Source organism: Hippichthys cyanospilos, chromosome 7 (assembly GCF_059441005.1).
Source record: "Hippichthys cyanospilos isolate Australia breed blue-spotted pipefish chromosome 7, RoL_Hcya_1.0, whole genome shotgun sequence".
Classification (NCBI taxonomy): Eukaryota; Metazoa; Chordata; class Actinopteri; order Syngnathiformes; family Syngnathidae; genus Hippichthys; species Hippichthys cyanospilos.
The window spans coordinates 11,539,626-11,553,758 of record NC_142375.1 but is presented as its reverse complement, the minus strand read 5'-3'; the positions used below and the strand labels follow the sequence as shown (position 1 = coordinate 11,553,758).

The following is a 14,133-nucleotide window of genomic DNA, read 5'->3' as shown; positions in this document are numbered from 1 at the left end:
TTTAAGAAACACATGCTCCTTGAGATTAATAAATGGCAGAGCAGTCAATATTAGACATTATATGCAGGTTTTCATTGTTAAGTAGGGATGGGACGAGAGACAAATCCCACGAGATGTCTCACAAGATTTATTTGACGAAAAAGACGAGACTTTCGCAAAATTTGTAATATTAAATATTGCCTAATATTAAATGATGTTTATTTTACTAAGCAGATTGCGAGAAAATCAAATGATTTAGTGTGCAGATATACACATAATTCAGGCTGGATTTCTTTTGGAGTCTTTTGGTATTAATATGAAATTAAAAAAATATTTTATTTTGCTTGCTGGAAAGCAAATATGAACACAGAAGACCAACTTTTATCGTTTTTATATTCAATATGTTTTAAATCAAATCAAAAACTCAAAAACCCCAATTTGGGAAAAATCTGAAACCTTCAGAAGGGACCATAGGTGGGAGGAGCCCCCTTCCAGGCTCAACATGGTTGAAGTGGATGTTGCGTGTACCAAATACAGAGGTTTTCGATAAATTCTCTATAAACTGTGAGGTTGTAGACAACTATCTCAACATAAATTTTGGCCAGTCAGCCAGAGTGACGTCAGAACCAGAGAAGACAAAGCTGATTTAGACCACTTGAGCGCTGTTAGCTATCATCTAATTTGTGCTAGAAGCTTCGCTGACCAGTAGCAACTAGCGCTATACAATAAAATGTCAATGTAATTGAGTCGTTCATTTATCGCCCTTAGTTGGCGATTGAATGTAATTTCAGAACAGCGCAATATTGCTTCTATCGAGAGTCATGACCGGTGACACACTGCATGAGTAACAGTTTATAGAGTGGAAAAAGTCAGGCCAGCTCTTGTTGCAACATGCTTCCGGGAACAACTTTAAGATAAAAGCATTTACAGTACTTGCAAAGCAAAAGCCTTCATGTTTATACATTATTTGATATGGTGAGGTTTAATTGAAGTTTGGCGGAGTGTTTTACTGTCATGTAGCTAAGCAATGCAGCGCATTAACAAGCAGCACAGACTCTTGTGAAATCCATTGCCACAAAATTCAGCCAAAAGAAAAAAGACCTTGTGCTTTGCAGGGGCGAGAAACCTTGTGGCGTTCTAATCTCGTCCCATCCTTATTGTTAAGATAAATGCATTTATTGTATCAGTTTACAAGACGTTACACTTACAGGATGTTTATTTTCTTATCTAGCGGGAGGGTTGCAAGGTTTGATTATTGCGGCTTCTCTTTAAACACTGTCGTTTTTTGTGATATATGTCGTTATAAGGGGCCCTTCACGACAAAACCTGTTTGTTAGCGATGTCAGTTTGTCCAATGTTAAAGATCAGACTTACAGTGCAATAATATTTGAACATTATATTATGGTTTTGAGTAGACGGTTAAACTTGGCTTTGTATTAACTTCACCTTGCTCATTACAGAGACATATAAAGTTTTTGTTTAGTTGCATTTGGTCTTGGGTGGTGTAACCACATCAGCCCTGTTGTAAATTTCAGATTTTAACAGCAGCATCATTTTGGGGATCGAATACCTTCTGTCTATGTTTCAACTCATTATGTTTTTGAAACAATCATCAGTATGTCTTTTACTGTTTGAAATGTGTCATGTTTTGTGTCCTGTCGACTTTGCTTGCTGTTCATTGTAATCCCATGCACTATGATTGTATTGTAATTTGAATGCAAATGAATAAAACGTTTATTTGACCGAAAGTAAGCAGTCATTTCTTTGCTTCAAATTATGTACGACCATAGTGTGATGGTTGTGTCTTTTGCTAGACAGTGATGTGTATGCGTGCGCATGTGAGTACGTGTGCCCATGATTTACCTACTCCTGTAATCAGCCTAGCACACCAACTGATAAAGCCAAAGTCAAGTGTTTGTGCAAACCGGCATGTGTTACCCGTCTGGTCACCTGTGACCTATGATCCCTGTGGGTGTTTGCGTGGGTATTCTTGATGCGGGTGCAAGTTCGAGGGGTGATGCTGTGTGAATGTTAAGCATGCGTAACCGTGTTTGTGTGCTAATCTGCCTAGTGTCTGTCTTGATTATGCTGATAATGCCACTGTCGGGTGTCTGTTTGGACAACTGTCTGTCTGTTTGGAATGTATTCAACGACGCCTTATAAAACCCTGCACTTACCTGTGTGTTTCTGCATGTGTGCGTGTGTGTGTACATGCACGTTGGCAGGGATGTCGGTGAGTGCTATCAAGGACGGTTCAGGCATGCTGGTGCGCAGTGTGGCCCCCGGGGGCTCTGTCAGTCAAGATGGCAGGCTCGGGGTGGGTGACGCAATCTTGGCGATCAACGGCGAACCTACGTCAAATCTAACCAACACCATGGCCCGGTCAATGTTACGAAGACACTCTGTCATTGGGCCGGAGCTCAGGTGAAGCATGCATTAAAAAATGGATTTCATACTCACACTGCACCAAGAGTAGGATTTACCGCCAAGGCCACTTAGTATTCACACTGACATTTTTATCAGTCATAAGTTCAGCAAATAACATATGCATCTAAAAAAAGAGGACTTTTCAGCCTAAAATTGGTTTTTACTTGGTAGTTGAAGGCACACTATAGACCTTTAAAGAAGCAGATTTTTGCTCAAAAGGAAGTGCCTTCAACAATTTGAGGTGAGGGTTCAAATGTGAGAAATATTTTCAAAGTGGAAACAGCAGGAACAGTTAACAGTGCCAATATGTTCCTCAAAAAAACATGATTGACCTCAAGGTTCATACTCTCAACACAAGAGAAGCCTCTTCTGTTTCCATTACACACTTCCCTTGAGTCACAGGAACTTTCTTTTAATGCTCGGGTTTCATGGTCATTGTAAGAAAGGAGCAGGTGCTAACTTCCATCCTGACATTCATCAGTGGACACAATAAAATGACCTCATACCTATTGGTCCATTAGGGAGGTTTGTCTGTACGTGTATTAACAAGGTGGCTATAATAAACTTATAATGGGGTCTTCCACCACAGGCTCGATGTAGAGTCCTCACAAACAGCTGTAAAATTATACAGTAGCACAATATCATAAAAACACAACTATATTAAAAAGGTTATTTTTATTGTAAGTTCACCAACATAGTGGTCATAATAGTATGCAGCAGATAGCAGCACTTTAATTTCACATGTGTTGATTTGGCCGGTGAGTATTAAAGCTGAGAAATATTATACAATTAATGGTAGGAGCTACAGTAAATCTGTGTCTCCACTTGTTACCATTTAGACAAAAAAAAAGCACGGCTTCTTAAAATTTTGTATTGAACTAAACGGGTTCAAATTTCACGCACAGTATGTCGAGTTATGATTTGCGACGAGCATCATTTGTCATGAATACATTGGGACATTTTTTATACATTGTGTTAGTGTCTCATTTAAAATGGATGCATTAGCTATTTGTCGATAAAATTTGGAACACACTGTATTAGAGAGTGTTAAATAGTTTAGCATAAAGACTTTATAGTTATTGCTAGCAGAATACGAAAACATGGAAACAATGTGGAGTATGGCAAACTACGGTAATTCGAACATAATTACATAATACATTCAAACATTTTTAACAAAATGCATTTGATTTATTTACAAATATGTTCATATACTTTTGAACATACTTCCAAATGTGTTTGAGTTTACCTGTAAGCTAAATGCTAAAAATATAGCATTTTTTCCATTATGCTACAGAGTACGGTCATCAACGTCCCATGATATGAGTTCTGGCTCAATAATTATCCCCACAATCCTGCATTTTGCAATTGATGGTTCATCTGTTGCATTAAAAAGAATACATCAAACATGTATTAGCCTTAAAGAGTAGAGAGATGTTTCTATATTATGTATGTATAAATATTTTGCCCCTCTAAACTAGTTCCATTGGTTTAGATAATTATCTATTTTCTTTCCAACATTGCAATCATAATTTGCCAGGGGACCAGGATCATATTTGATGAGATCAGTCAATGGCATTTTAAGTATATCAGCAGCACTTAAAAGCATATTTGGTATGTTCTTACTTGCACTCGCAGTTTTTGTAGGTCTGATTGAAGATGTCCCTCATCCCCATTGCACTATGGACCTGCAAAACACCCACTCACTCGCTCCCTTCAACCTCTTTCATTCACGCTTGCTTGTACACACATGTGCAGCCTTTTAATGGGCTCACCTCCCAAAACACCTTTTTCCTGCAATGAAGGGGGAGAAAAAATCTCTGAATAATTCATCTCTCATCTCACCTTGAACACCACTCTTCGGAATAAAGGAATGTTTTAAATAGCGACCCATAGATGCGCACGAATGTTTAGCACGCACGGACACACACACGCACACAGGCTCACACTGCCTCCTCCTGACAACACTGCAGACAAACTTTGCAGGCAGTTGAAGCAGACGAGGCATCTATTAAGACAGACATGAAAGGGTGAGGTCTCGTCATTATTAGAAGCGCTTCTGCTGAGACAAGCCAGGCTGTCCACATGGCTCAGTCACAACAGTTTAGGAGCCACATATTCAATCTGCCATTATGAGTGGAAGCAGGAAATTGGCCCGTTCAGCCAATTCAAACAGCGTGTTTGCTGGCAGAAGGGTGGAGAGTGGGAGGGGACATTTAATGTGTCCTTGACAAACATGATACATGTTTGTACAAATTAAGCTTTAAAAACATTTTGAAATCTCCCCCAACTTTGACATAATTATGAAGTGTCAGTTAAGCAGCCAGGATTTGTTGCATCAGAATATATGGAGATTGTCTCTCATTAACTCATTCAGTGCCATGGACGAGAATTCTCACCTTTTAAAATAGTAATAACCATAAATAATAAAATTCTGTTCAAACACCTTTTTTTTTTATGAAGAAAAGCTGACACCCTTGACTAATGCTTACCTAACATAAGCCAATTGAGCACTGTAGTGCCAGCTGTGACCATTGGATAGCAGTGTTTCCTCACTTTCAACACAGCTATTATCTACATCAATTCTAACTGAAGAATGAAAGTCAATTTTTCATACGGCAGCACCCATATTTACATAGACATAGCACACAATATTCTGTTGGCCTTGAAAGGTGAGTGAATATGTTAAATATAACTAGCCCTCTAGAGGTTTCTTTTTCCAATAATGCTCGGCACTGAAAAAGTTAAAGGGAAACTTATTCACCCATTTTCAGTAACAATTAAAGTTATTTTGACAAATGTCACAGCAAAGTTATTTTTCCTTTACAAAAAATACTTTAAAAACACATTTTTCCACTTGCTGTCAACTGAAAATGGTGTTAAAATGGCTGCCCCTTAAGATGAAAAAAAGAGTGGATTCTACCATAGTTTTTAAAGACATTAAATATGAATCTTTCCTGCTGAATATGGCTAGATAAATTCAGTATGCCTTTAAAGGGAAAGTCAACCCAAACAATTTGTTTACAATATGTTTTATGCACACCCACAATTCTAAACACTGCACAATGTTTTAAACAACAGAGTCATCTCAGGGCAGGCCATTTTGGAAGTTTCTGTAAACTGAAAATGATGTTAAAAGTTCCTTGATTTGCAGGTAATATTCAATCACGGCTAAGCTTGGTAATGTCACATGAGCAAACTCAGAAAATAGGTAAGCTGTGATTGGTTTTACCGAAGCCGTGACCAAATAATAAAATGTGCTATCAAAAATATTTTTTTTCTTCAAGTAAGACACCCCCTAAGCAACCCATGCACAATGTACACCACCTGTATCAAAAAAATCAAGTCTGAACTTTAAACAAAGATAAGCTCCTAATTTTTACAATCAACATTTGCTCCGAAAGAAAAAAAAGCAGTAAATGGCTTCCCTCTTTTACCTCATTAACTCATTGTCCAAATACTTCTGTCTACGACTGCATTTGCTCCATTACCATTTGTAGAGACCTTTCATGTTTTGCTGTTGCGCTTTTAAGTAAGTTGTCCATCCGTGTATCGTATGTTCCTGTTTGTAACTGTTTTGTGATTTCCTCCCATCCTCCATTCCTAGTATAAATTATGTGCCAGCACATCAGGTGGATGAGCACCGTAGCCGACTGTGTTTGCCCCCACTGGCATCCATCCTAGAAGACCCACCGTCCTCCCCCACACCACCAGAACATTTGTTGGCCAGATCCCCCGTCCAATGTAAAAGCCCAGGTCCAGATGTGACCGCAGGCAGAACATCGTTGCCATTAGACGACACAGCCATAGTCCCTAGTGTGAGTCCGGATCCAGATTCGAGGTAATGTAAGCTCCGCGGCACCCAGCCTATTATTCATGCTCACCTAATCCCGACCCAGTGCAAGATAAACCTGTCTCAGCTTTATGACTTTATTGGACCGCAAGGCTGCTGTTCTATCACATATTGATATGTTTGCTGCAGAGAGGCTATGAAATGTGCCGCTATACATTATGGGGAATGTAAATGCTTTAATGTGTTCACCTTAGGAATTTATGAGTGTAACACATCACACATCTTCACTTTCCCAGCAGCCTCACTCGTGCTAATGCGCTGAGTTATTATCTGACATTTTAATTACCCCTATCCATGAGTATGCTCGGTGCCAGTCTCCACTCCATATTTTCTCCTTTCCATCCTTTGTGGCTGCTGTGTGTGCATGCGTGTGTGTGTCTCTCTCTGTCTTTCTTCCCCCCTCACTCTTTGCCTGCATGTTGAATCTCTTGAGTTATATTTAGCTCTTCGCTTATGGATCTCATTGCTGACTGTCAGCGAAAATGAATTGTTTCGCTTCTGTCTGTCCCCGCTTTCACTCCGTCTCCCTGACTCGTCCTCTCTCTCCCTCACCATCTGACAGCCCTCACCGCCTCACCACCCCTGCCTCGCTCCCATTTTTTTCTGCGGCCTTTTCTTCACTGCCATATTTCAATACTTTGTCTCTGTGCATTTTCTATCTCTTCCTCTCGCTCGACTGTATGTCCCTCTCTCGCCTCTTTTTTCCCCTTTCCTTCCTGCCTTCATCCTTTCCTCACGCTCTCTCTTTTGGGTGCCCCCCGTCTCCCTCCCTTTCAGCCCATTTGGAACTATTTGTTCAGCCTACTTCAGTGTAAGCTAACGGGGCTATAGGCTCATGGTGTGCGTATAGCAACACCATCACTCAGCTCAACAGGCTTAATACAACCCTCAACCGTTAAATATATTCATGAAAAAAATCTGTCTCACACACACAAATACACTACCTCACTGTGACCTCACTGGCTGAAAATTGAGTATTTAAGGACTGTTTGAACCTAAAGTACTGTGCCCGCCAAAGAGAATTTTTGGCAGGACTTATTTGCTGCTGCAGTTTCATTTTTCTTTCATAATCTTCTTTTTTTCATCAATAAATCAAAAAGAGCAGCAACCCAGCAAAGTCTACTGCAAAAATAATTCTGTTTATGATCAGTATCCAGATATACACCTGCTGCCTATGCTTACATTTTGGTTTTCAATCAATGTGTTTTTTATTTTTCACTCCAGTTATGTCTCATTTTTTTTGTAAAGTTTTCATGTTCATCTTTTAAACTGCTTCTGTGTTGTTGTAATGAGCAATTAGAATTATCATTTAATGACGCACATGCCTTAATGAATTGTTTTTTTTTCCCCCAAAGAAATCTGAATACAAAGTATTAGGAATTATTGTTTTTCACTTTCCGTGGGCAGGAATATTGATTTACAAATGAATTCACTGTGACCGATGGACCAACGTTGTGCAGACGGACCATCGAATGACGAAACTGTTTTAAAAATGATGGACTAAGACTAACGGAACAGTAGATTTGGACCATCGTATTAACCCTTCATTGTAATCGTCACCAGCTGTGTGGATAACTGGCTGCGTATTAGTATGTATCAGTTACTGTTAAGAAAGAAAGTGTCCTTAATATTTTGCACTAAGCAACACTTTTTTTCTCTTGGCTTGATCTGAATTTTTGCACTACGTTTCAAAGACAGAAAAAAAAGACCTTTACGAGGAGCTGATGTGACAGACAATATTAATCACGTGTGATTTCTGTTTTATTAACATAAAAAAAAAATCTAAAAAAATGTCATCAGAAAGCTCAATCTGCCTGAATCATAACGATGTGTGTATGCTTCCTAGTGGACGTGATTGCAGTCTAGGTCACACACACTCGGCGTGGTGTATGATTAGGTTATTCTGTCATGAACTTGTTTGCAAAGTTTAGGTGACTGAAGTGAAGGCTGAAATGCTTATTACAGAAGTTTAATTACATTTTTTTAGTAGGATGATGGAGGTTCAATATTTAGGGGGGACGGGCAATGATGATGACGGGCGAGTGACGACTTGACTATCTGAAGGAGAGATGAACCAGTGACTCCAATTTTTGCCTTAAAAAATGATAGATTGATGACTGACGGACCAAAAAACCCAAAATAATCAAATATGCCAACCACTGATATTGAAGGTGTGCGGCACCCTTAATGTCTGCCTATATTGGCTAATGGGTGCGCCAGCCCAAATCATAGAAACAGAATACATTGTTGAGACATTGAATCACAAAATTAGACTGAATTGTAGTGAAGGTCAACTTTTAGTTTTCACAATACAGTAATTTAATTTCCTTTGAATTTTCTTCATAAACAGTGCAGCAAATAACTTTTGCAATATTAAAGAACCTGCTTGTTTCTTCTCAGTCATCAGGGTCCAGCATCTTTAACTCACAAAGAGGGAGCAGATGAACCAGAGGGTGATGAGAAAAAGGAGAATGGTGTGAATGACGAAGTACTGATAAAGGTGGATGGGAATGAAGACGCAGAAGATATTCCTTGTCGTATTCCTGTGTCTTGGGGTCAACCTAGAAGGTCAGTGAATCTTTGATGCATTTAATGTATCTCCCCCTTTAATATGTGTTCATATTAATACAGCACATATGATTTCTTTTTCTTCTCATTTCCTTACATTCAACCTTCTTGGGTTCTATCCTTCAGCATCGTAAGGTTATGTTCAAAGCAGGGTGCAGACTAAACACATATTCCTAACACCCATCTCAAGCTGTTCTTATGGTATTTATGACTGCATCCCATTTAGATAAACCACATAAGCTGCACTGCTCTTTGCAAAGAGCCGCTTTGTGCATAGCCCCACAGCAGGTATGATATTCTTTTGTTTTGACCTAATCTGTAAGATTCAGCCTGAGGTAGCAAATAAAGAAAACAGAGAGAAAATAAATAGCCCTGGATGAATCCCCTCTCCTGTAAATGTTCACTTTACTGTTTTAAGCCAAATAGGCCTCCATCAGGCAGACAAGAAAATTGCACTGAGAGCAAGCCCACGTATGTTTGGAATTCTTGAGTGATGTCTTCTCTATGTTTAACAACTGCTTTAATGTTTTCTAAAGAGCTGGAAATGTAAAAAAATAAAATGCTTCTCCAGTTACTTGCTATCTAACTTTGTTATTATGATGCAGGGACAAAATCATAGATATGAGTCAGTCTGTCAAAAAAAAATACTACATTGCTTTACCATGTAATAAAGTGATCGCAATATTTTGTACTTTTTTGTAAATTGGACATTAAATTAAACTACAAATAGCAATTTATTGGAAGAACATCATTTTATTTCTTTACTGCTAATTGAATATGAACGAAATAAAATGAATATTGAATATGAACGAAAAAACATGTTAAAAATGAAAAAATAAATCAAGTGGTTAACTCACCAAAACGACTGTTCTCCACTTATTTAAATACAAAATCCATTCTCTCTTCAGTCATTGTGGATGAAAAAAAAGCGAGTAGATTCACTTCACTGTATGCTACATTTTTAATGATGATCAGCCAAGCAACACAGTGTAGCTGGATTGAGCAACTCTTTTTTTTTTTTTTTTTTTTAAATATAACTTCATTTAACAACTTCAATTTTTCAATGTTAAACACGGTTGCTCAACATAGCAACACCTCGCTGCAGTGAGCATCCAATCATGTCGCGTTCAAGGTGAGGCTTCGAGATGGCCACCTTATGAGTCGATTGGCTATGGCAACTGTCCATTAACCCTATGGGCCCGTTCACATATGCCTTTGCACACTGCACAAGTCTTTGCACACTGCACAGAAGCCCCCAACTGTCAATTGTGAATGCGTTCAAATGGGTCTGATTGCAGGCAGATTTCATACAGCCTGGCGAAACAAGTTAGTTGAATTCTAACTGGCTAGAAACGCTAAACTAAAACTACTACGCAGGAGCGTAACCAAATGGATATAATATGACACGAAAACAACAGAAGATGGAGATTAATTTTACATATAAAATATATATTTTTAATAAAATTAAGTGTAACATGAAATTGACTTTTATTATTACTATTATAATGATTATAGTTTATTATAGTTATGATAATGATGTCAGGTTGTGTTAGATCAGCAGAGAAGGCCTTGCTGGCCCTGACGGCCCACCACTGCATCACTCTCATGCGCACTCGTGTGGCATGTCCGCCGTGCCTCCCCCCGCCTACACACACACATAAAAGCCATGATGACCACTTATGATTATATTGTGAATGCAAAAATAATGAAGAGTTTACATACTGTTATAAAACTAGAGCACCCGAAAATAAAATGTACATTTTCTTTTTGTGCAACACCATTCCTTCAACCTGGGCTATTACAAATCTTAATTTTAGCATTAGAGAAAATTACTACTAGTAAAGTGTGAAATAAAAATGTGATTTCCTATTCATGGAGTTCTGCATGGATTTCCCACCATGAGTCGAGCGCTATACTCTTGATGGATCTCACACTTAACTATACTGTTGGGCATCTGTATTTTTCTGTGGTCTAGTGTTCGGCTTACTCGAGCTCCAGGTCAGTCTCTTGGTATCAGCATTATGGGTGGCAAAGGCATGGGCCAGAGGCTGAGTGGTGGCGAGATGATGAGGGGCATCTTTATTAAGCACATCAGCTCTGATAGCCCGGCAGCACATAACAGCACCCTCCACGTTGGAGACAGGATATTGGAGGTATGTTTGTGTAAGCTTGCGTGTGTGTGTGTGTGTGTGTTTGTGTCTGCTGACTTGCAGGAAGCAACAAATACTCTAATGGAAAGGAGAAAATAGACTTAGCTCGATGTATGGCTTATACTTTGAAACCAAGCTATGCTGATCAAACTTCAACTATTAATGAACAGATTCTTTGTTTAACGACATGATTATTAGAATGTGTTGCATGTATTAATGTTGTGACCATTAAGTGAAAGTGAGTGACAGCAATGCTATGTGTTGATGTCTAAAGGTGTGCGGTGTGGACCTGAGCGATGCCAGCCATGAGCAGGCGGTGGAGGCTATTCGTAGGGCAGGGGACTGTGTGGACTTGCTGGTTCAGTCCAGACAACGGGACGCACAGGTAATCTGTCTGCAAGAAAACCATCCATCCATATATCCATCCATCCATTATATCCTAATATAACGATACTTGTGTGTGTTTTTTGTCATAGTCCCCCTTGATTCCCAATCATGAAAGACCAACTCCAACCTTGGCGTCCAACTCAAACAGGAGCCAGGTAAAAATCTCATGTTGTCAGAGCTGTGATCATTTGCCTTGTCTTTGAGATTTTATTGAAAACAAAAGTTTGAAAAAAAAGCTATTTTTATCTGCCGTTAAGTTCTCTACCATAGTTTTTGAGGCAAGCTGTGATGTATTGTTTTTCCTCCCACACCTTTGTGGGACTGTGGTGTTTTGGGACTGTTGTATATAGTGATGAGTCATTCACTCCTACGTGGCGTTTCTAACAAATGAAAATTCTTTGACAGGATGTTGTGCTTTTTTTAAAATGGTGATGATGCATTTAGAGTTGGCATCTATGTGTCTCCCCTCATGATCATAGGAATCGCAGCATCTTACCGGTTTGTTCCTTAGTCTGTCCCCTACAAACCCATTCACTCCTACTCCATTTAAGGTTAGTACCTTGTTTTGTGTGCACATCAGTGGGGATGATCAAGAGACTAAATAAAAACAGCTCTGCATTAGCATCTGCGCCAAGTCAATTTTCCCCCAAATTTTAATTAACGTATGTATTTGTGGATAGAGCCCTTGTTGTTCAAAGTCCCTCATAGCTACCTTGTTTGTTCGAACCCTTTGTTTTCACTCTTTGATGGAGATTCATAACTCGCTAGAATAAACAGCGTGCTCTTTTGAAGTTTGCATGCATTTGTAAACGGCGTTCAAAAAGTGATGCATGATTTTGGTCATCTTTCATGTTATTTATAGACCACATTGAAATAGCACACATTAATGCATCCTGGGCGTCAGTTCTTCTCCCGCAAGCTTGCTGAACAAGCCTCAGGGGTAGTCCGACTCATGCCTCAAGGATCCCCTGAGGCATCTCCAACAGCCTGTTCAATAATGCAAACCCTCTCCCAAGGTGCCTCAGCAGACTTCCAATAGAGCGGGTCGGCAAAGCCCCATGACTGTCAACACTCCGAACACTGCGGCCTCTGATGATCGCGAGAACACAGGCAGAGGTAAGCAAACTTTGCTAAGATCTTCGTCTGAAGATGTACAGAACTAGAACCTAACACTCATACGCACATTACATGAACAGAAGTATTGGGACACGTGGCCGTTACAAAAATCCGGAGCTGCTTTGTAAATGCAGCAGCTGTTTATCTTCTGGGAATATTTTTCTCCAGATTTTTAAATGGCCTTTTTTTGCACTTTTTGTCCAGTCATTCAGGTCTGTATCAAGACTTTTTTTTCATGTTTCTAAGAAGTTCACATTCATGACAATGCTGTCAGAATTTGGATGACAAATCGATATTTTACCCATCCCAAGTCACATTCCAGTTAGCCATAATGCTTCATGTTACATCACGGCTAACCTGGATACTGCGCATCTGTGTCAAGGACAGAAAAACAGACAAGACAGAGGAAGTGCAGAAATAGGCAAAGGTAGAGAAGGATAAAAATTAAATTAGAGAAAAAAAAAAACCTATGATTAAAATATTTGTTGGCAACTATGATCATCATTGTTATTTCAGTTACTCGATTAACCTTGACAGACCGAGCCATTACAAGCCCTCTTCACATTTACTTGCAAAAAAGACAGGGAGGAGGGCATGTAATTTACAGCAGTGTTTTTCAACCTTTTTTGAGCCATGGCACATTTCTTTTATTGAATAAAATCCCACGGCACATATGAACAATATAGGGGTTATAATGTTAATATAAGCTTTTTTTGTACATTATTTTATCATAATATCTTGAATCAAACAAATACCAAGAAAAAAGTAATCTTTCACATTTTTACTCGCAGTGTGAAATGTGGGCCTGTGTGGATGAACACAGAGCTGATATACTAGCAGGAATCAATGAAAGACACACACGAAGCTCTTCTTCCACCAATCTCAGACTTTGTGTCCCTAGTTTTTACTGCAGTCAGGCTCGAACAGCTCACCTTACATTGATATGCTGTGGAAAATGAGAGTAATGTCAAAATAGCTTTGTTTGCCAGCATGGGGAACTTCTTGGCAGCTGCCAACCAAAAACTGTCCAAAGGTAGATCATCAAAGCTTAGCTCGAGACCATGATCTTGTCTCAGTTCAGTTAGTCCCTCCTGTTCCTGTAAAGTCATGTTCTTTCCAACAGCTGATGCTGAGTTGAATGGGTCCCTGACCCAGTCAAGGTACTCCGTGGAGGCGGAAAAAAATAAAATGACATATTCTTCTTAAGAGTTTTCAAATGTTTAACCATTCTCTCACACAGTGCAGCAGTATTAACATCTTGCCATTTATTGGTGGGAACATTTCAAAGTTGACACTTTCCACATGCTGCTGCTAGAGTTGCACCTTTAAACTAAATCCATTTATATCATCTGTATTTGTAAACAGGTTTTCATTTGGCCTTACATTTGTGTGTTCAGTTCTTTCAGATGATGAAGATTATCTGCCAGGTTTGCACACTACTCTCCCTCCCACTACCCTCAATTGTCAGAAACCCTTTAACTTCCTCTTGCAGCTCATACACACGCCAGAACCTTGCTAAACGACAACCATCGGACCTCCTTGTGAAACAGCGAGACTTTATGTTCCGCTCCCATTTCCTCACACAAAGCCGCAAATATGCGACTTTTCATAAGTCGTGACTTTACAAAGTTGCAGAGATGGGAAATGCATGTCCAG

At 39.3% G+C, this 14,133-nt stretch overlaps 1 protein-coding gene across 2 annotated transcripts in view; it reads left to right on the top strand.

Moving 5' to 3' along the window:
• The window catches only part of LOC148421061 (multiple PDZ domain protein), a 52,358-nt gene that overhangs the window by 25,246 nt on the left and 12,979 nt on the right, over positions 1-14,133 (top strand). Inside the window, exons 20-27 of one of the 2 annotated variants that reach the window (XM_088419459.1) lie at positions 2,205-2,403; positions 6,011-6,244; positions 8,657-8,824; positions 10,800-10,977; positions 11,249-11,359; positions 11,451-11,516; positions 11,841-11,912; positions 12,378-12,477. In XM_088419459.1, coding sequence (XP_088275585.1) covers positions 2,205-2,403; positions 6,011-6,244; positions 8,657-8,824; positions 10,800-10,977; positions 11,249-11,359; positions 11,451-11,516; positions 11,841-11,912; positions 12,378-12,477 — 1,128 coding nt within the window. The remainder of the gene's footprint in view (positions 1-2,204; positions 2,404-6,010; positions 6,245-8,656; positions 8,825-10,799; positions 10,978-11,248; positions 11,360-11,450; positions 11,517-11,840; positions 11,913-12,377; positions 12,478-14,133) is intronic. The other variant, XM_088419460.1, reaches the window with a different exon arrangement.